The following is a 23405-nucleotide window of genomic DNA, read 5'->3' as shown; positions in this document are numbered from 1 at the left end:
CCTTCAATAGACCTATTTTACCAGGGTTCTCCGAGACCTGAAAATATTTTAGGGGTTCCTCTGGGGCTAAAAGGTTCAGAGGGCCCATCCTAGGAAGAACTGCTGCATCCCCACAGCCAGCAAACATTTAGGTTCCAAGAGTCATTTTGTAGGGCAAGTATTGTCACGTTCCTACTTGGGGTGGACTAACTTACCAGGACTTGGCAGTAGCAGCCTGGGATAGGAGATGGTATAAGCCCCAGTAGAGTCACAGAGAGGCAAAGGACACTGTGGGGGACATGGACACCACATGATACTGATGGAGATGGAGACAGCATGCCTGCTCATTCCTGGTGGGTTGGCTAACTGACCAGGACTTGGCAGTAGAAGCCTGGGCTAGGAGATGGCATAAGTCACAGTAGAGCCACAGAGAGGCAAGGGACATTGTGGGTGACATGGATACCATATATCACTAATGGAGATGGAGACAGCATTTTTGCTTATTCCTGTGCAGGGAGTGGTCCCCCAAAGAACATTGAAATACTTTTGTCCCAGGGCTCCTCAGGGTATCCGAGGACGATGAAAGCTGCTATTGCTTGCCCCTTCGTGTGAGCTTACTTATCCAGAGACACCTGGCCTGGCCGGAGCACATTCCTACTACAGGCCCTAGAGCAATGAGTCCTACAGCCACCCATCACTTACACATGCCCGTTACCAGGAGAAATTCCCAATAGTGGTCAGGGGAAGGAAGAGTCCAAAAGTCTTGCTCCTCTCCTTGCTTGCTTCCCCCCTAAGGGTATCTGAGATAAATCCTTACAGCTACACCATGCCGTAGCTTGGTCGCCAGTACTACCCATCATGATCGAACATGGTGGCGCCACACAAACTTTTCATATTCTAGTTTTCGAACCCAGGGAGCCCCATTGCTGCCTATCACTGGCATCCTACCTATGGGGACATGTAGAGGTTCCTAACAAAGCTACACTGCTGACTCCAAGTGGTCCTGGACCTACCCTACCTTTTGGCCAGAAAAGGTAACTACACCATGCCCATCTGTCCCCTAGCCTAAATGGATTACTTTGTTTGAAATGTCAAAAGTTCTAAGTTCTGCTAATTAAACCCAAAGCTAGAAAAAAAAAAAAAGAACTGGCCGAAGATATACCGGTAGTTTAAGGAATTTTCTGCCATTTCTAATTGTTTCCTCAAACGATTACATTACGTAGAAAAATTCACAAGCATGCTAGGAAAAGCCGGAGGCATGGTCAGATAGAGAAACAGGAGAATTCTATCACTGGATTGGAATGGGTTTGGCCGACTCGCCTTTGACCAATAAAAGAAAAACGTGGCAAAAATGCTAAACTTATTCTAATAGGACTAACAGGTGACTGAAGGAATGCGCCACACACAACTTCAGCGTTAATTAACTTCCTGTCTCAGGCGCCTCCTAACATATCTACGCAGTTCAGAGGCCAAGAATAAACAGAATCTATGAAGAGTTTCCCCTGGGCGCACAGCATAATGAATGGACAGGAAGTGTGCGTTATGCAACTTAGTTTCTGAGAATGTAAATTTGGACAAATCCAAGAAACCAAATTGTTCTTCCACATCTGCACTTGGCCTGAATCCTTTGTGCGTTGATCGGAGGTGCCGGTCAGCTGTCTAATGAGTTATTGGCTGTCATGATTAAGCTATACAAATATGTAGAAGGACGCTAGTTACAATAGGGCGACTATGTAGACACCAAAAAACAGGGAGTGTAGAGAAGTTGCCTATGGTAGCCAATGAGGAAGCTGACGCACACCCTGGCTATAGAAGTAAGAGGTAAGGGGAGAAAAATGGGTAGGGGGACTGTGACGATTCCCTTTAAAGTGACACTAATTATTCTTAGTCTCTAAAAATAATCCATACACATCCACTACTCGTTGGCCCAGTAATCTATTTTTAAATAAATTGTTTCTTATGGTGTTTTCCTGCTTCCTTATATCATCTTTTGTGAGCTCCTGAACCTCTCTTTTTCCCCATCACTTTGGAAAGAGGAGTTAATTTTAGTTGCAGTCATGTACACTGCCCTATGCACACTACAAATCCCATACAATGCCTTGAAAAAGTATTCATATCCCTTGAAATTTTAAAAATTTTGTCATGTTACAACCAAAAATGTAAATGTATTTTATTGGGATTTTATGTGGTAGACCAACACAAAGTGGCACATAATTGTGAAGTGGAAGGAAAATGATTCACTTTTTTTTACAAAAAAAATGTGAAAAGTGTGGGGTACATTTGTATAGCGCCCCCCGGAGTCAATACTTTGTAGAACCGCCTTTCACTGCAATTACAGCTGCAAGTCTTTTTGGGGATGTCTCTACCAGCTTTGCACATCTAGAGAGTTACATTTTTGTCCATTCTTCTTTGAAAAATAGCTCAAGCTCTGTCAGATTGGATGGAGAGCGTCTGTGAACAGCAATTTTCAAGTCTTGCCACAGATCCTCAATTGGATTTAGCTCTGGACTGTGACTGGGCCATTCTAACACATGAATATGCTTTGATCTAAACCATTCTATTGTAGCTCTGACTGTATGTTTAGGGTCGTTGTCCTGCTGGAAGGTGAACCTCCGCACCATTCTCAAGTCTTTTGCAGACTCTAACCGGTTTTCTTCTACAATTTCCGTAGCCCCATAGGCCCGCAGTCCCATAGTCCCGTAGCCCCATAAGGTCCACAGTCCCGTAGCCCCATAAGGTCCACAGTCCCGTAGCCCCATAAGGTCCACAGTCCCGTAGCCCCATAAGGTCCACAGTCCCGTAGCCCCATAAGGTCCACAGTCCCGTAGCCCCATAAGGTCCACAGTCCCGTAGCCCCATAAGGTCCACAGTCCCGTAGCCCCATAAGGTCCACAGTCCCGTAGCCCCATAAGGTCCACAGTCCCGTAGCCCCATAAGGTCCACAGTCCCGTAGCCCCATAAGGTCCACAGTCCCGTAGCCCCATAAGGTCCACAGTCCCGTAGCCCCATAAGGTCCACAGTCCCGTAGCCCCATAAGGTCCACAGTCCCGTAGCCCCATAAGGTCCACAGTCCCGTAGCCCCATAAGGTCCACAGTCCCGTAGCCCCATAAGGTCCACAGTCCCGTAGCCCCATAAGGTCCACAGTCCCGTAGCCCCATAAGGTCCACAGTCCCGTAGCCCCATAAGGTCCACAGTCCCGTAGCCCCAAAAGGTCCACAGTCCCATAGCACATTTCAGGAGTATGCAACAGAAGGTGGCTACATTCCTACATATAGTGTGACCAAGGAGCATGAATGTAGATACCCTCTTAAAAAAAAAAAAAAGGCATATAGAGATTTTGGGCTAAGAGCAATAGAAAGGGCATTTTTTAAAAAAAAATGAAGAATACATACTTGAATAGATTAAAAAAAAAAAAAACAGAGATTAGTGTCACTTTATGGGCCATTAACTCCCAGAGGTGTCCCCTGAAGGAGCATTAGCCAAGGTCTGGTCCACCTAGTTTGGTCAAATGTTAAAAAAAAAAATTGTCCCTTTATAAATATACTTGGTACCAAAAGATCGTTCTTCCCGTTAACAAAACAAAGCACAGTCTTCATCATCCATGGATAAAAGAAAAACTTGCTTGCTATGCTAATTATTGTACAATATAACAAAAAAACAAACAAAAAAAATACTTACAAAGATTAATTCTCTTCTAATAAAATATGACATGGAAAATATTGTTTTTGGGATACAATACACTTTTTTGAGAGGTTCATCAGGTTTGAATTTTCCTCAAATTTCTACTTTTAAACTACAAATGCTTCTGAGCCCAAAACCCAACGTGACGCATTCCAGGGAAGGATCACTCGCAATTTATGTCTCCGGTCCACAAAGTAAAATGTTCAGTTGTTACATTAAATTTCAAAAAAATGTACAAAAAAAAAAAAAAAAAGTGTTGGTTCCAAAAGCAACTGCCATCAGCTGGGAGAGCACGAAATGTTCATCATTATAATATTTTATTTTACATGTTTTTGCGCTGTGGTGGGTCTTGGAGGGTAAAATAATATGCTGTACACGCTAATACGCCAAATCTCAGGGGTGGGACAACTAGAAGAGGACCAAGGGAGGAGAGGGATGGATTTCTCTTCTGTTCTACTAGTAAAATGAAAAGAAAACAACTTTCTTGGGAAAATGTATCAGTTTGAAAACACTTCAAGTCCCACGTTGGAAAAGCCGATGTTGTTGCACTAAATGAAATAAACAAAGAGCTGCCACCCCGTGTGATGAAATGCGTGGAATCCATATACACAAGTAATGTATGAATATACGTAAATGCCGAGGAAACGTTTTACAGAATGCAGCCATGAGGAAAAGAAAAAAAAAAAAAAAAACTCCTTATCAGACATCGCGTGTTTTAGGATGTGCGTCTATATCGCTACGGAGCATGAATGCCGTAACAGAAGAACCTCTAAATATTTACAGTACTGAAACAAAATGGAAAGAAATTAACTCCAATACGTTATTCCAGTGAACCCCAAACTGTGGCCCTTGAGGCACGATTCCTCCCATAGACACCAATGATGGGACACTATTCCTCCCACTGATACCAGTGATGGGGCACTATTCCTCCCACTGATACCAGTGATGGGGCACTATTCCTCCCACTGATACCAGTGATGGGGCACTATTCCTCCCACTGATACCAGTGATGGGACACTATTCCTCCCACTGATACCAGTGATGGGACACTATTCCTCCCATTGATACCAATGATGGGACACTATTCCTCCCATTGATACCATTGATGAGACACTATTCCTCCCATTGATAAGACACTATTCCTCCCACTGATACCAATGATGGGACACTATTCCTCCCACTGACACCAATGATGAGACACTATTCCTCCCACTGACACCAATGATGGGGCACTATTCCGCCCACTAACACCAATGATGGGGCACTATTCCTCCCACTGATACCAATGATGGGACACTATTCCTCCCACTAACACCAATGATGGGGCACTATTCCTCCCTAGGATACCAATGATGGGGCACTATTCCACCCTAGGATACCAATGATGGGGCACTATTCCTCCCACTGATACCATTGATGGGGCACCATTCCCTCCACTGATAGCAATGGGGGGGTGCTTACTGTTCTTACCCGCAAGCCCAGGAAATGAGCCAACTGTTTGCGCGGCTGACCATAGAGGTGAAGAGAGACCAGATCGTCTCTTATCGCCTCTATGATCTAGGAGGACTGGAGCAAAGTCATGACATCACTTCCCGTCTAGGGAGGAAGTAAATAAAAAATTTTTCCTTATAGCAAGAGATCAAATTTTGATCTTTTGCTTTTAACAGTAGAGGAAAAATTCAGGGTTTTATTATAGACCCCCATATCGCTCAATAAAAGAGAACCTGTCATCCCTTATTTCTATTACAAGGGATGTTTACATTCCTTGCAATAGGAATAAAAGAAAAAGAGACAGTGTAAAAAATAAAATAAATAAGAAAAAAAAATTTGGAGGCGTCCCATCCCTTTGTGCTTGCGCACAGAAGCGAACGCATAGGTAAGTTGAGCACGCATATGTAAACAGTGTTCACGCCTCACATGTGAGGTATCACAGCAAACGTTCGAGCGAGAGAAATACCTCCTCTGTAACTCTAAACTGGTAACCTGTAAACATTTTTAAAACATCATCTATGGAGATTTAAAAAATTGTGACATGTTAGGTATCTACTTACTCGGTGTAACATCATCTTTAACATTTAATTTAAACATTGGTTTATAAATAGTCTTTTTGCATTAAAATTTTGTTTCAAAAAATTGCGTTTGAAAACCGCTGTGCAGATACCATGTGACATAAAAAATTGCAAAAACCTACCAATGTATTTTCTAAGGCCTCTGCTTTAAAAAAAATATATAATGTTAGGGGGGTCTAAGAAATTTTTTTGCAAAAAAAAACTGGTCGTTACATGTGACTGGAAGTAGTTAAATTCAACCCATAAAATACTGCCCGTGACCTTTGACCCCGACCCTAACACTAATCCTGGCAAACCTTGATCTTGTTTTTTTTTCTAAATTTTTTAATCTTTATTTTTCAGTTTTTTGAAGTTTTTTTTGTTTTTTACACACTTTTCCTCTCCTTGAAAAATTAGGAAGATACAATGTAACTATCTTCATTCAGAAGAGGAAATAATCATAGGGGCGGGCTTCCAGTGACTGATCACTGTGATAGCCAAAGGCAGAAAGTCCCGTGTCCCGATCGTTCGTGAAAGCCTGGGGTCTGTGCTGAGAGAGCTCAGTGTGGCGCGCTCCCAGCAAAAACAGAGGTACGCCAATATGTGGCCCCATGGGGAAAAAAAAAAAAAAGCCCAATTCTGTGAGGTCGCATATATTGGTGGGAAGGGGTTAAGGTCCTGGTTCCCAGGTTTGCAGTGCTTTTCCGAGTTGGTAGAGTAGGGACAGGTTCCTCACCTTGTAGGGACAGAACTAGCGGCAGGGAAAGGTTCCCAACGAGGAGGGCTCGCAACTTCTCTGGACACCTTGCCCGTTGGCCACACGATGGCCAGGCCGCTTTCTACCCTTCTCTACAGATGTCAATTCAGCTGCATTCTGCTCTCTGCACGCTGTTGAGTGTTCTCGGTTGGACTGCCTTCCCACCGGGTCGTTTGTGAACTGTCTCTGCATTATCCCAATACGAGTTGTTTCTTTGCACTGGGACTGAGTGTGTTATCCTTCGGCACCACTCTTCACCCCACCTACATACTTTTATTCGATTGCTTATTCCAGTAGCCTTGGTTAACTGGCGGAGTACCTGATAATGATAGGATCACCTCATGCTCATAGTTAGCAATAGCATTCCTGGCTTTCAGCAGAGATTCAGAAGGTCATGTAAGACCATCCACAGGAGTTCCATGATTCATGGTCATTTGTCGGAGAATCTGGAGTCATCCTTCACTGCAGAGGCCTCGGGATTCTGCATCTCTACATACCGCCGCTGCTGTGCTCCAGGATGACTCCTGCCCGGTCCGGGCAAGCATTCCACTAGAACGTAGAAAATAAAAAAAATGCTAAAGCTATATCATGGCAATATACCACGGAGGGAGGATGTATAATTCATCCTTCTGCCAGGAGGAGGGAAGATCTCCAGATGGTATCAGTGTGTGCCCAGCTACAGAATAAAAAGTGATTCCCTTCTAGGTCAGGGAACATATCCATCCTAAATTATTTGTGGCTTGAATTATGGTCATCTGACGATCACCATCTCTACACAACCAAAGGGATGAAGTCTAATCCTTTATGTGCAAAATGTTTTCAGTATGTATTGCTGCTGCACTAAACTCATAGGATTTCACTCTACCATCACAGTTAGAGAAGGTGGCCCTCAGATCCATATCGGAGCGTCGGCGCCAAAGCGGGTCTTCCAGTCCGGGCCTTTTCTGGCACTTTGTTTACATGTAACAATCGGTATTTTTTGCTAAATAATTACTTAGAACCCCCAAAACATTAATATTTTTTTTTTTTTTAAGCAGAGGCCCTAGAGCAGGGGTCTTCAAACTACGGCCCTCCAGTTGTTCAGGAACTACGATTCCCATCATGCCCTAGTCATGTCTTTGAATGTCAGAGTTTTATAATGCCTCGTGGGATGTGAAGTTCCACAACAGCTGGAGAGCCGTACTTTGAAGATTCCTGCCCTAGAGAATAAATTGGTGGATTTTACAATTTTTTTTTTTTCATGTCACACGGTATTTGCATAGCGGTTTTTCAAAACGCAATTTTTTTTTTTTTTTTTTTTTTTAAATAAATACACTTTTTTAAACTTTAAATCCAAAAAAAAAAAAACAACAATACATAATCCATTTTTTTGTTTTTTTGGAAAATATAAAAGATGAGGTTACGCCAAGTGAATAGATATCGAACATGTCACAAGTGTGGTGTATTGCATTTAGGGTTGGCGCCCTTTTTATTTATCATTTCAGTTCTTTTAAAACATGTTACCCTTTAATTTGTTCATAACCACGCTATAGCGGAATGACGACTACAGCGCGGATTTGCTTTGCCAGGAGGCCGTCTATTCTCCCCTTTGCACGCTGGGCACGACCCCCCCCCCCCCCTGAAGGGCGCGTGCGGCGCATGCTGTGATCACCTGAGTAAAAGCTGAAAATTGGTCAGGGCAGTAAGCAAGTGGTCAAAATTGCGCACGCCCCGTGCAATGGCAACAAATGACGTAAATTTTACTATTCATAGGCGGCGCCTTAAAAGCTTTTACAGGTTACCACTTTAGATTTACAGAGGAGGTCTGGTGCTAGAATTACTGCCCATGATCTGATGTTCACAGCGATGCCTCATGTGTGGGGCAATCGCGGTCTTTGTATGTGCGGGGCTTGTGTGTGCGTTCGCCTTTGCGCACAAGCGTGGGGGGGGACAGGGGCAATTAAACACATTTTTAATTATTCTTTTCGGATCGGTGTGATCAAAAGCTTTTCATTTTTGAAAAATGGTGCCGTTTACTTCTCGGGAAACCAGAAGTGATGTAAGCTCATCGCTCCAGGGTTCCTACAGGTGCATCTCATAAAATTAGATCATCATCAAAAAGTTAATTTCAGTAATTTAATTCAAAAGGTGAAACTCATATTATATAGATTCATTACACACAGAGTGATATCATTCAAACATTTCTTTCTTTTAATTTTGAGGATTATGGCTTACAGCTAGTGAAAAACCCAAAATTCAGTATCTCAGAAAATGTGAACATTACACAAGGCCAATAAAAAAAAAAAAAAAAAAAGGATTTTTAATAGAGAAATGTTGGCTTAGTGAAAAGTATGTCAATGTACAGTATAGTGTGCACTCAATACTTGGTCTGTGCTCCTTTTGCATGAATTACTGCACCAATACGGCGTGGCATGGAGACGATCAGCCTCTGGCACTGCTGAGGTCTTATGGAAGCCCAGGTTGCATTGATAGCGGCCTATAGCTCGTCTGCATTGTTGGGTCTGGTGTCTCATCTTCCTCTTGACAAAACTCCACAGATCCTCTATGGGGTTTAGGTCAAGCGAGTTTGCTGGCCAATCAAGCACAGTGATGCCATGATCATTAAACTAGGTATTGGTACTTTTGGCAGTGTGGGCAGGTGCTGAGTCCTGCCGGAAAATGAACTCAGCATCTCCATAAAGCTGGTCAGCAGAGGGAAGCATGAAGTGCTCCAGAATTTCCTGGTAGAGGGCTGCGCTGACTTTGGACTTGATAAAACACAGTGGACCCAACACCAGCAGATGACATGGCTTCTCAAATCATCACCAGCTGTGGAAACTTCACACTGGACCTCATGCAAATTGTATTCCGTGCCTCTCCACTCTTCCTCCAGACTCTGGGACCTTGATTTTCAAATAAGATGCAAAATTCGCTTTCATCCGAAAAGAGGACTTTGGACCACTGAGCAACAGTCCAGTCCTTTATTCTCCTTAGCCCAGGTAAGACGCTTCTGACGTTGTCTCTGGTTCAGGAGTGGCTTGACACAAGGAATGCAACAGTTGTCTTGGATACGTCTGTGTGTGGTGGCCCTTGAAGCACTGGACACCAGCCGTAGTCCACTCCTCGTGAATCTCCCCACAAATTTTTGAATGGCCTTTGCATCACAATCCTCTTAAGGCTGCGGTTATCCCTGTTTGGTGCACCTTTTTCTACCACACTTTTTCCTTCCACTCAACTTTCCATTAATATGCTTGGATACAGCACTCTGTGAACAGCCAGCCTCTTTAGCAATGGCCTTTTGTTACTTACCCTCCTTGTGGAGGGTGTCAATGATTGTCTTCTGGACAACTGTCAAAATCAGCAGTCTTCCCCATGATTGTGTAACCTACTGACTGAGAGACCATTTAAAAGCTCAGGAAACTTTTACAGGTGCTTTGAGTAAATGAGCTGATTAGAGCGTGACACCATGAGTCTACAATATTCAACTTTTTCACAATATTCTAGTTTTCAGAGATACTGAATTTTGGGTTTTCACTAGCTGTAAGCCATAATCATCAAAATTAATAGACAGAAATGCTTGAAATATATCACTGTGTGTGCAATGAATCTATATAATATATGAGTTTTACTTTTTTGAATTGAATTACTGAAATAAATTAAATTTTTGACGATATTCTAATTTTTTTTTTAGATGCACCTGTATGTCAGAGGCAAACAAAGCTGTTCCGATCGGGACTCCTGGTGGGTCAGGAGATACCGGTAAAGCTGCAGAAGGTGGTGGGAGAGATGTCCCCTCCCACTGCTTGTAAAAGCAATCCAGCGGCTAGTTAGCCACTAGGATTGCTTTTACAAGAGAGCTGACCACTGGCTCTAAAAAACAAATACAGGGATGATGCCTGTAGCTGCAGGCATCATCCCGATAAAACCACTTGATGTTTAGTGTCGTACCGGTGCGTTGCTAGTCGACAAATTGTTAACCACTTCCCGCAATCCGCCGTAGCTGTACGTCGCTACTTTGACGCCGGTATTTTACCCCGGCATTTTCTGAAATGGCAGACGGTCCTCTTTAGGAAAAAAGTGTTCTCTGTGGCGGATTCGCCACAAGATCACATTTAAAAATTGGTGCTCTGCTGCTTACTGGAGCCATCAGTAGTGGCGGAGATGATCCGGTCCTTTCTCCAGAGAGGCTGTGAGTCAAGTGAGGGAAAGATGGCCCCCACTCGGCTCCATACCATTGGATGACGGAAGCGACGTCAAACGTCACTTCCGCCCAATGGCCTTAAAAGGGGGGAAAAAAAGGGAAAGTGCCCGGTATTGAAGTGGTTAAGCATAGAATTCCTGTAATCCCCTTCAGGGGACCTGATGATTCCCTCTTCCCTATACTACTAGAGGTATTGAGGTTAATTAACTAAATGGTATAAAATGTAGTGATGAGAATAACAATAAAAACTGTGATCACAGAGTAAAAATGGGGGGGGCAATGTGAGAAACAAAGCCAAGCCCGACACGTTTCGTCCCAAAGGACTTCAACTGGGGCATGCCCACCTTTGATGCCCTCATTGCCGGAGAGTGCCAGTGTATTACACCTTTGATTAGCCACCATTTGGTGGCGGACTCACACTGGTCCTTTTTAGGACCTTCGCAGGCATTGGACTTTTTCAGAATTTCATGATTTTTGTATGATTCAATTTTTTATTTGTCTTTTATACCATTCACTTTCTAACATTCTTGCTACATTCTTAGCTTTTTCACTTTGTTTTAGAGTTAGCGCAGTAATATCCAATATTCACATTAATTAACTGAAGGCAAATAGACTGTTCACTTTGCAAGGGAATCTTCCCCAGAGCTTAGCGAATGAGGTGGAGCTCTGACTTCCATCATCCAATCATGTGCAAGCAAAAACGCTGTTTTTTTTTTCCCTTGCACATGATTGGGTATTCTTTACATGTAAAACATCACCTCATTCACTTTTCTCTGGGGTAAAATTCCCTTGCTAAAGTGAGCAGCCTGTTTTCCTTAATAAAATCAGCCTCAGTATGTAGGATTAGCAGTATAGAAATGCCCACAGCGATCGGTTCATCCGCCGCTCGCTCTGCTCCTAATTATTTCAGGGTTTGTGAAATCGGCTCGTATCGTGTTTATTTTTTCATTCTTTTCTCAGACCAACATTGAAATGCACACCGGATTCCTTGTGTTTCGAGTTAGCAACCTAAAGTTTTAATCCTAACTCTTAACCTACAATACTGCGGAGTAAAAAAAAAAAAAAAAAAAAAAAAAGACTTTTCCGTGAATTATTTAGCATGCACAGTTCAATAGCAGACAAGTAACATATCTCAGGAGACGCCTGCTATGTGTGTCCCATGCAACATGTCTTACAAGTCTCCTTCCTCCATACAAAAGGTGATTTTGTAGCAGAGCCCCCCAGAGAATTTAAAAAAAACAAAAAAAAAACAAAACAACAAAAACGAGTTTTAGAGAAATCTTTTATGTCTCAGACTTGGGCAAAGCCAATAAATTAATACGGAACGTACTGAGATCACAATCCGCCCGTGGTTAAGACACAATTGCAGCTTGTACCGCAACGTTTTCCCAACAGTACAAAAATGCCAAAAGTAACACTTTGTTTTACATAATATTACAAGGTAATAACAGAGGTATAAAATATAAAATCAGACATCTGTTTAAAAAGTTAATCTGCAAGAAGTGTAAGTTTTAAAATTTGTGTGTGGCCCGTCGGGTCTTGGTTGTTCGTGTTTGTATATTTGTCAGTGCAAAAATTGACAAATAAAACTTAAAAAAAAATTAATCTGCAGTCGCCTACTGACTATTCACAGAATGAGGCTTCTAAATCTACAAAAATCAGATCCGCAACACTTGTTTAATGGCAGCACAGCAGCTAAGTGGTTAGCACTTCCAACTAGCAGCACTGGGGTTGTTGGTTCAAATCCCAACCACGACCCTACCTGCTAGGAGTTTGCATGTTCTGTGGGGGTTTCCTTCGGGTACTCCGCTTTCCTCTCACACTCCAAAGACATGCTGGCAGGTTCATTGGTTCTGGTCTAAATTGTCCCCAGTGTGTGTGTAAATATGAATGTGAGTTAGGGACAGTTGAGCAGTGGTCTCAAAACAGCGGCCCAATGATGGGGCACTATTCCTCCCACTGATACCAATGATGGGGCACTATTCTTCCCACTGATACCAACGATGGGGTATTATTCCTTCCACTGATACCAACTTAGGGGTATTATTCCTCCCTCAGATACCAACGATGGGGCACTATTCCTCCAACTGACACCAATGATGGGGCCCTATTCCTCTCACTGACACCAATGATGGGGCCCTATTCCTCCCACTGACACCAATGATGGGGCCCTATTCCTCCCACTGACACCAACGATGGGGCACTATTCCTCCCACGAACACCAACAATGGGGCACTATTCCTCCCACGAACACCGACAATAGGGCACTATTCCTCCCACTGACACCAATGATGGGGGACTATTCCTCCCACTAATACCAATGATGGGGCACTATCCCTTCCCTTGATGTCAAGATGGGGCACTATTCCTCCCACTGACACCAATGATGGTGTACTATTCCTCACCTTAATATCTAAGATAAATTGTTTACATCCACTGACACCAGGAAAATGTGTACTCCCACTGGCCACAGTCCAACCCCCCTAAAGTCTGAAGGACCATAAACTGGCCCTTTGTTTAGAAAGTCTGGAGACCCCTGCTATAGATTGCAAGCTCCTTGAGGGCAGGGACGCGAATGTACAATAAAACATGTGTAAAGCGCTGCGTAAATTGACGGCGCTATACTAGTACCTGTAATAATAATAATAATAATAATGAATATGGCTGGCGTGTGAGAGACAACACAATCATCAGTTGTGTTTTTGTATTACTAAAGTCTCGGTAGCCATAGAGTTTTAAAAGAGCCAAGATTCTGAAGTATAAATGTTTTGTTTTGTTTTTTAAAAGGCAACTAAGTCCCTATAACGGCCTTTTGTTTCTAGCATAGAGGGACCCCAGGAAATAATTTTCTAGGCCAAGAATTACTATATCTACAGCTCATGGTACATTACTGTGAAGGTTAGTACAATGCTCCATACATTTGTGCTCTATGGGAAGAATCCCCCCCTTACAGATCACTAAAAAAGATAATTGGTGTCAGTTGGTTGCTCAGCTGAGAGTGGCTGCTCATTGCTCAAGGAACCCCTAGTGACCTCTTGAGCAGCCATTCTCAACTGGGGTTCCTCCAGAAGTTGGAATGGGTTCCTAGAGCTGTGGCTGAGTGACCTCATTTGAGGATACCTTCATAGTTCCAGGGTCAGAGGCAGCTTCCCACTGACCACCAATGTAAGGAGCATTCTTCCCACTAATCACCAATTTAAGGACCTAATATTGGCGATAGGCCCTCTAGCCCGAGGGAGTACCTCCGATCACAATTTGGATTAGCAGCAAGGATGGGAAGTGTTATCATAATGGGGGATTTTAATTATCCAGATATAGACTGGGCGGAGGGAACCACGCATTCGTCTAAGGCTTAACCCATGTTCCTAAATGTCTTGCAGGACAATTTCATGGTTCAGATGGTAGACGCACCATCTAGAAATAAAGCATTACTAGATCTACTGATTACCAACAATACAGACCTGATCACGGATGTGGAAATACTGGGCAATTTATGAAACCACAGGTCAATTTGCTTCAGTATAAATCACACAAATAGGAAACACAAAGACACTGAATTTCAAAAGAGCCAACTTCCCTAAACTACGAACCTTGCTAGAAGATATAATTTGGGATAAAATCTTAGGAACAAAGAACACGGAGGAGAGATGGATTTGCTTTAAGAGGATATTAAATAAGGGCATTAGCCAGTGCATCCCATAAAAGAGAGAACAAAAGTCCTGGATGGCTTAACGCTAATGTAAAAATACATATAAAAGCAAAAGAGAAGGCATTCAAAAAATACAAGGTTGAGGGATCATCATCAGCATTAAAACTTTATAAAGAATGCAACAAGAAATGTAAGGGTGCAATTAGGACGGCTAAGATAGAACACGAAAGACACATAGCGGAGGAGAGGAAAAAAAAATTCCCAAGAAATTCTTTAAGTATGTAAAACAATAAAAAAGGGCGGACAGACCATATTGGCCCCATAAAGAATGAGGAAGGACATCTGGTTACAAAGGATGGGGAGATGGCGAAGGTATTGAATTTATTCTTCTCTTCAGTCTTCACAAGGGAATCGAGGGGCTCCAGTAACCAAATTTGCAGTGTTTAACCTTGCGACACATTACAGGAAGCACCCTCATGGCTAACAGAGGACAGAATTAGACTTGGGAAACTTAACATTAATAAATCACCGGGATCGGATGGCTTGCACCTGAGGGTACTTAGGGAACTCAGTCAAGTAATTTCCAGACCATTGTTTCTAATTTTTACTGACAATCTACTGACAATCTACTGACTGGAATGGTACCAGCGGAATGGAAAAAAGCCAATGTAGCACCAATATTTAAAAAGGGCCCAAAATACATCCCTGGGAATTACAGACCAGTTAGCCTAACATCAATAGTATGTAAACTCTTGGAGGGGATGATAAGGGACTATATACAAGATTTTAGTAATAAGAATGATATCATTAGCAGTAATCAGCATGGATTCATGAAGAATCGTTCTTGCCAAACCAATCTATTAACTTTCTATGAGGAGGTGAGTTGCCATCTAGATAAAGGAAGGCCCGTAGACGTGGTGTATCTGGATTTTGCAAAAGCATTTGACACAGTTCCCCATAAACGTTTGCTGTACAAAATAAGGTCCGTTGGCATGGACCATAGGTGAGTACATGGATTGAAAACTGACTACAAGGGCGAGTTCAGAGGGTGGTGATAAATAGGGAATACTCAGGAATGGTCAGGGGTGGGTAGTGGGGTCCCCCAGGGTTTTGTGCTGGGACCAATCCTATTTATTTTGTTCATAAACTACCTGGAGGATGGGTAAAAACAGTTCAATCTCTGTATTTGCGGATGATACTAAGCTAAGCAGGGTAATAACTTCTCCGCAGGATGTGGAAACCTTGCAAGAAGACCTGAACAAATTAATGGGGTGGGCAACTACATGGCAAATGAGGTTTAATGTAGAAAAATGTAAAATAATGCATTTGGGTGGGAAAACTATGAATGCAATCTACTCACTGGGGGGGAAAACCTCTGGGGGAATCTAAGATGGAAAATGACCTGGGGGTTCTAGTAGACCAGGGGTCTCAAACTGGTGGGCCTCCAGCTGTTGTAAAACTACAAGTCCCATCATGCCTCTGCCTGTGGGAGACATGCTTGTAACTGTCAGTCTTGCAATGCCTCAAGGGACTTGTAGTTTCGCAACAGCTGGATGGCCACCAGTTTGAGACCCCTGTAGTAGACGATAGCAGCAGCTTGGCATAGCTGAGCCTAACAAAGCAAACAGAATATTGGCATGCATTAAAAAAGGGATTAACTCCAGGAGATAAAACGATAATTCTCCTGCTCTACAAGACTCTGGTCCGCCCGCACCTGGTGTATGCTGTCCAGTTCTGGGCACCAGTCCTCAGGAAGGATGTACTGGAACTGGAGAGAGTCCAGAGAAGGACAACAAAACTAATAAAGGGTCTGGAGGATATTAGTTATGAGGAAAGGTTGCGAGCACTGAACTTATTCTTTCTGGAGAAGAGACACTTTAGAGGGGATATGGATTTCAATTTACAAATACCGTACTGGTGACCCCACAATAGGGAGAAAAGTTTTGATAAGATAAGCACCTGAACGACCACAACATACAGGGATATACAATGTAATACTGAAATATAATCACACACATAGGTTGGATTTCAAGGACTTGTGTCTTTTTTCAACCTCGCCTACTATGTAACTATATGTAAGGAACATTCTCCCCACTAATCACCAATGTAAAGGACATTCTTCCCAATGTAAGGGACATTCTTCCCACTGACCACCAATGTAAGGGACATTCTTCCCACTGATCACCAATGTAAGGAACATTCTGCCCACTGATCACCAATGTAAAAGACATTTTCCTACTCGTAAATAATTTATCCTCAGAGATAAAAGTGTTGAGAAAGGCAGCACTACATACAAAGTATGCATTAAAACCCAGCAAGTCACCCATGGTAGCCTCTGTGATTTTCTTAGCACATGTTACTCTCTATTCAGGGATATAAGAGCTCAGAAGAACTCACCCAGGTTATTGGAAGGATATCTCTTTCTTATCTGCTCTTTCAGTTTGGAGACTTTGCTTTTGATGGCGTCGTTCCTGCTCAGGAAGCCATTATCCTGGAGGTTGAGCTCGTACTCTGAAGGACACTGGGACACGTCGTCGTCCTCCTGACACAAACATTAGTGGGAAGAATGGAACATTAATGATACAGAAACAACATTCTTACTGGTTTCTATTGAAGCCACTTTTGGCACGATGTCTGAGAATGGCAATGAAGGTACCGCAGCCAATGGCGGGCAATACGTCACATTCACGGATGAAGAGGTAGAATGCAAAAATAAAAAGACAAAGTTCTATGTTCGATGTAAAATCTAGATATTTTTTCCATTGCATTGAGGCAAAACGTGACGGACGCATTTAAACTGGTTTACCATCCCAATATTTATTGTGAAGGCAGTGAACTCTTGCTGTGTAGCTACACCAACATCACGTCCAACCAGTGAAGCTTCATGTATGCATTGAAGAGGAACCTCACTCCATCTACCTTCAATTCAGTTAAGAGTCCAACTCTGTGGGATACCATGGACTTTGGTAAACCGTGCTCGTCGGTCAGGAGGGGATTCTCTGAACACTTACTGGTTCATGGCATTTTTAACACAAGCTTATTTTGTTTCCTTCTCCTTTTACCTTCAGACTTAACCAGCATTATAGTCTCCTCCACGGAGACCCACCTTCACATATTGTGTCCACGATAGTTGGAATGTTCATTTCCTTGAATAAAGATTAATTTTATTGCAGCCCATGCAGCACTCAAAAGTTTCATGCGATATCAAAGTCCCAAAGTTCTGGTGGTCATGCAATCATCCATTCTGATAGTTCGGGTTATTACTGGGCAGGCCATAACGAATGCTAAACAAACGTACTCCTAGAACCTTTTCCATCTCTTGTGCAGTTATGCCAAAGATTTCTGCTATCTGAATTGTGAGGATTTAACCTTAAACCAGTAAGCTCCAAACTGTGGCCCTTTGCTTGCCTTTATCTGGCCCTTGGGACACTATTACTCCCACTGACACCAATGATGGAGCACTATTCCTCCCACTGGCACCAGTGATGGGACACTATTCCTCCCACTGGCACCAGTGATGGGACACTATTCCTCCCACTGGCACCAGTGATGGGACACTATTCCTCCCACTGGCACCAGTGATGGGACACTATTCCTCCCACTGGCACCAGTGATGGGACACTATTCCTCCCACTGGCACCAGTGATGGGACACTATTCCTCCCACTGGCACCAGTGATGGGACACTATTCCTCCCACTGGCACCAGTGATGGGACACTATTCCTCCCACTGGCACCAGTGATGGGACACTATTCCTCCCACTGGCACCAGTGATGGGACACTATTCCTCCCACTGGCACCAGTGATGGGACACTATTCCTCCCACTGGCACCAGTGATGGGGCACTATTCCTCCCACTGGCACCAGTGATGGGACACTATTCCTCCCACTGACAATAACAATGGGGTACAATTCCTCCCACTGACACCAACAGTGGGGTACTATTCCTCCCATTGATACCAACGATGGGACACTCTTCGTCCCAATGACACCAGTGACCGGGCACCATTCTTCCCATTGACACCAAAAAGATGGGCACTATTCCTCCCATTGATGGGACACTGTTATTCCTCTGAGAGCAATGATGGTGAAATATACCTCCCACTAATACCAATGATGGGGTACTATACCCCCAACTAATACCAATGATGGGGCACTATTCCTTCCACTGATAGCAATGATGGGGCACTATTCCATCCACTGACACCAATGACGGGACACTATTCTTCCCACTGACACCAATGATGGGACACCATTACTCCCACTGACATCAATGATGGGGTACTATTCCCTCCACTGACACCAATGATGGGGCACTATTCCTTCCACTGACATCAATGGTGGGGCACCATTTTTCCTATTGATACCAATGATGGGGTACTATGTAACTGTATTATTTCCACTGTCAATTAACGATAGGGCATTGTCTACTCTCATTGGCCACAGTTTGCCCCTATCCCCTAAAATATGAAGCGCAGTAATCTGGCCCTTGTTTAGAAAGTTTGGGGACCTCTGCCTTAAACTGACTGGTTTATATATTTCCTCTGACTCTTTCTTACATCGAATGCCATAAAATGGCCAAATAAAACAATTTAATATATTTATCTCCAAAAAGATGAAACTCCAATAAATGGACATCGAATATGTGTTGATAGCAATAGAGCATGCAGGGAATTATGGCTGGGAAAGTAGAAGGGCCAGAACCATGAAAAGCCAAAAATAAAGATAAGCTGGGCATATGGAAACACAATTTTTTTTTGAAAAAGCCATTTCTAAATCCTTCTCCTGGATCACCGGGCCTGCACTCACCATGGTCATCAGTTGTTGCTCCTTTCCCAAGCAGCGTGGACAAAGAGAATATGGTTAGGAACTAAATTTGGATATGTTATAAAAGGGGCACTCATGAGTAGACGGCCATCACAGCTGTGGCAAACGTCTGTTATCATATTGATCTTGGGGGCAATTAAAGCCAAAGCTTTTTCACTTGACTATGAACGCCCATGCTGAAGGACCATTCCCCATTTCCATTAACGAGGTCAAGATGGAACGTTTGGTGACTTTCCAGCATGCTGTAATAAGTTTGCATCCAGTGCAATATTAGCTTGTTCTGTATTCCCTGGGGTGGGATGGCCTGTGTATATGTGTTGGAAGTCTCCTCTGCCCTCCCAAACCCTTCCCACTCTGCGCTAGGTGCAGAGGATACTGTCCACGCTCCAATACATAGAGGAACAGAGGAGAAGGAGCTCCCCACACATCGAAAACCTCACACAAGGTTCCAAAGCACAGGAAGTTAATCAGCAACCACTGGCAAGAATACCAGGTATGTTTTTTTTGAACAGATACAGCAAGACGCTATTGAAGTGGAATTCCAGGCTACCAACCAAGTAGTCTTAAAAATGCTCCCCTCCCCCTTCCTAACACCTATGCTGATTAACCTGTGTAAGAAAGATGTATATACTTACCTATTTTCAGCCCACTCGGGTACGGTCACATGATCCGGCTTCCGTGTCTGCCAGCAGTGGCTGCAGGGGAGAAGGGAGCGCCAACAACAAATGGGCTATGGCAGCCTATGGGTGATGTCCCTGCTCAACTATAATTGCAGGCGTTCTCTCCTCTCCCCTGCAGCTGCCACTGGCTGACATAGGAGGGCAGGATCACGTGACCATACGTACATACATGTATTTATTTATATGTACTTTTTTAAAACCAGTTAATCAGAATAGGTGTTGGGGGGGGGGGGGGGACATTTTTAAGACTACTTAGGCTTTACTTGAAAGTCAAGGCTATAAACGATGTTGATTGAAAATTTAAGGTCATAGATGAGATTTGAGGGGAGGATGCGATCGTGTTTTAGCACTGAAGAAAAAGGGAAGTATGGTGGATCCATAAACTTTTTGCCAGAGGCGTACCTACAGGGGTGGTAACTGAAACCCGGCGCCATGCTCCAGGGAGCCCATGCGGCTCCCCTGTACACATTGCTAAGAGGGGCAGCAGGGGGGGCATATAGATCAACCAATTTCGGAGGAAAAGGGATCAGTTCCTCTACATGCCGCTCCAGCTGCCCCTTCTTTCCATGTCCTCCTGCTGCCCTGGGCCCCTGTCTGATCCCTTCACCCCCCCCCCCCCCCTTTTACCTTTTATCATTTTTTTTTTCTGGTAACCTGCTGGGTACCCACTGAAGGGTAGCCCTGTCCCAGCATTTCTCAACCAGTGTGCCACAAAGACTCCTCAGGGGTGCTGCAGCAAAAGGACAAATCTGCCTGTACATTACAATCTCAGTGTGTTCTGTCTTAACTCCTGTATACAGACAGGAGGGAGAGAGCACAGCCCGCACTTCCACCCATCTGTACTCTTGTTAGCAATATGGAAAGCTTTGTCAGCCACCTGCATTCTATTAACCACTGCCGCCATTGGTTGCCAAGAACATGCCAGGCGCCCACAGAGCTTTCTTGGTTGCCAACAGGAGTACGGATAGGAGCAGAGAGGATGAGAGAGCCAGGAGGCGGTGTGGGCTGTGCTTTCTCCCTTCTGTCTGTAAGCAGGAGTTAAAGTGGTTGTAAAGTCTCCTGTTTTTTTCTATAAAAATAATAAACATGTCATACTTATCTGCTCTGTTGCAGTGGATTTGCACAGAGAAGCCCTGATCCTCCTTTTCTCGGGTCCCTCTTCTGTGCTCCTAGCCCCTCCCTCCTGTTCAGTGCCCCCACACCAAGCAGCATGCTATGGGGGCACCCGAGCCATGTCACAGCTCAGTGCCCATTCAGACACAGAGCCCCGCCCCCCATCTCTCCTGATTGGCTAGCTGACTTTGTTGATTGACAGCAGTGGCAGCCAATGGCATTAGGATAGAAAACCTACTGACTTTACAATCCCTTTAAGACAGAACACGCGGAAATCGGAATGGAGGGCTTGATTACCCGCCTCCTATCTCCTCCCACACACTGCTCCTGTCCCGGCAGCAGAAATTGAGGGTGGAGGGCAATAATCAAACCCTGGACAGTCCTGATCTGAGGATTCTGTGTCATCTCCTGTATAAAGACAGGAGGGAGAAGAGGTGGGGAAAGAGGGAGAGCACAGCCCATGTTTGTGCTGGGGGAAGGGGATTTGAGCTAGGAGGGGGGATTTTTGCTAAGGTGAAGATTTGTGCTAGTAGCAGGGATTTGGAGGGGGGGGGGGGTGTTTAAACTAGGAGGGGGGATTTTTGGGAGAGAGGAAATTTTTGCCAAGATCGGGATTTGTCTTAGGAGCAGGGATTTTGGAGGGGTGGAGATTTGAGCTTGGAGGGGGGATTATGGCGAAGATGGGGATTTGTGATAGGAGCGGGGATTTTGAAGGGGGGGGCATTTGAGGTAGAGATTTCTGCTAGTAGCGGGAATTTGGAGGGGGGGGGTTTGTGTTAGGAGCAGGCATTTTGGAGGGGGGATTTGTGATAGGAGAGGGGATTGGGGGGGGGGGGGGAGCTAGGATGGGGGGGACTTAAGCTACCCTGTTTCGCTGAAAATAAGACCTAGCGTGATTGTAAGTGATGGCTGCAATATAAGCCCTATCCCCCAAATAAGCCCTACCCTGTTTTCCCGAAAATAAGACCTACAAGGAATTTAACTAGGGCTTATTTGGGGGGGTAGGGCTTATATTGCAGCCATCACCGACAATCACGCTAGGTTTTATTTTCGGGGAAACAGGGTAGTAGCGGGAATTTGGAAGGAGGGGGGATTTGTGCTTGGAGCAGGGATTTTGGAGGGGGGGGGGGGGGGGAGTTTGAGCTAGGAGAGGGCATATTGGAGGGGGATATTTGATTTGATTGATTTTAAGATGGGGATTTGTGCTAGGAGCGGGGATTTTTAAGGTGGCAGGGGGATTTGAGCTAGGAGGGGGGGGGTTTTGCTAAAGTGGAAATTTGTGCTAGTAACAGGGATTTGGAGGGGAGGGCGGTAAAGGGTTAAGCTAGGGAGGATTTTTTGGGGGGAAAGGGAATTTTTGAGCTGGGAGTCAGCATTTTGAAGGGGAGATTTTTGCTAAGGTGGAGATTTGTGCTTGGAGCAGGGACTTGTGCTAGCAGGGGACTTATAGCAAGGGCAATATTCAACTTTACTCAAAGCTGCACAATTTATCTACAGACGCCCCTTATCTGCACGGGCAGGTTTTTGGTAAAGGCCAAGTAAGGACGGCCGTACACGGTGCAAGAAATTTGCATGATTCCCCCATCAGCACAGACAGTGTTGACAGGGGAATCCTTCCTGCCGAGCAATTGTCTGATCCTGGCGGGGGGAACCCGTCCCCGCCGGGGGAAGACAGTGATTATCGCTAGCAGCTATAGTAGCAATAACCGCAAGAGAATCCAGCAGGCTGGTTGTACCCAAGATGATCGATCGAGCCTTCCCATTAATGGTTCGACTCTTGGTCGGTTCCTGCTGAATCCACCGAGATTCGAACCGTGTTATGGTCGGGCCTAACCCTTTAAAATTTGAAAGATTGGAAAGACAAATAATTGCATTTGAACGGATGCCACGTCTCGTTGTGTTGGACTATTATTTGCACGCGGTATTTTCTCGCTGGATGTTTGATCGGATAATAAATCAGTAGGTTTTCTCACTTTAGCCATGGTCACTAAAACCATATATGATACAAAACAAACGTCGGGATAATCCTCACAGATGGAGCAGAGTGCGGCGCTACCCGTGCGGTCATGCAAACCACATCGCCTTTCTCAAATGGCCCAAACGCACTCCATTATCTAACGCCGCTCCATCTGCACAGCCATTAGAATAGACGGTCCCATCATTTTTTTTTAAAGGCAAGTCGGACACATTAAAACCAATGGTGCTCAACTATGGTCCTCAGGAGCGCCGGCAGCCAATGTCTTTCGGTTACTTTCACAGCCCCGGAGGACCTCAGTTGAGCACCACTGCATTAAAAGAAAACTCAAGAAAATGTTAAAGATTCCAGACGTGCCATTACCGAGATTCAAGGCAAAGTAAAATAAAAATTGCTGGAGACTAGTAAACCCTTTAGTGTGATGAGCGTCATTCATGCAGCTCAGGAAGCTTTTATTTCATGGCGTTAAAAATGTTTAAAAAGCATAAAAATACACTCTTTGCCTGGAAGAGGAT

General features: G+C 44.2%; 1 protein-coding gene across 7 annotated transcripts in view; it reads right to left on the bottom strand.

The window, feature by feature from the left end:
• The window catches only part of ZFYVE27 (zinc finger FYVE-type containing 27), a 124384-nt gene that overhangs the window by 21676 nt on the left and 79303 nt on the right, over positions 1-23405 (bottom strand). For 4 of the 7 annotated variants that reach the window (XM_073595534.1, XM_073595528.1, XM_073595531.1 and 1 more), the window contains 2 exons: positions 19105-19125; positions 16693-16837 (listed from right to left, as the gene is read on the bottom strand). In XM_073595534.1, coding sequence (XP_073451635.1) covers positions 16693-16837; positions 19105-19125 — 166 coding nt within the window. The remainder of the gene's footprint in view (positions 1-16692; positions 16838-19104; positions 19126-23405) is intronic. The other 3 variants (XM_073595529.1, XM_073595533.1, XM_073595535.1) reach the window with 1 other exon arrangement.

This window comes from Aquarana catesbeiana, linkage group LG08, assembly GCF_042186555.1.
Source record: "Aquarana catesbeiana isolate 2022-GZ linkage group LG08, ASM4218655v1, whole genome shotgun sequence".
NCBI lineage: Eukaryota > Metazoa > Chordata > Amphibia > Anura > Ranidae > Aquarana > Aquarana catesbeiana.
The sequence above is the reverse complement of the archived record's forward strand: the minus strand, read 5'-3'. Positions and strand labels throughout refer to the sequence as shown.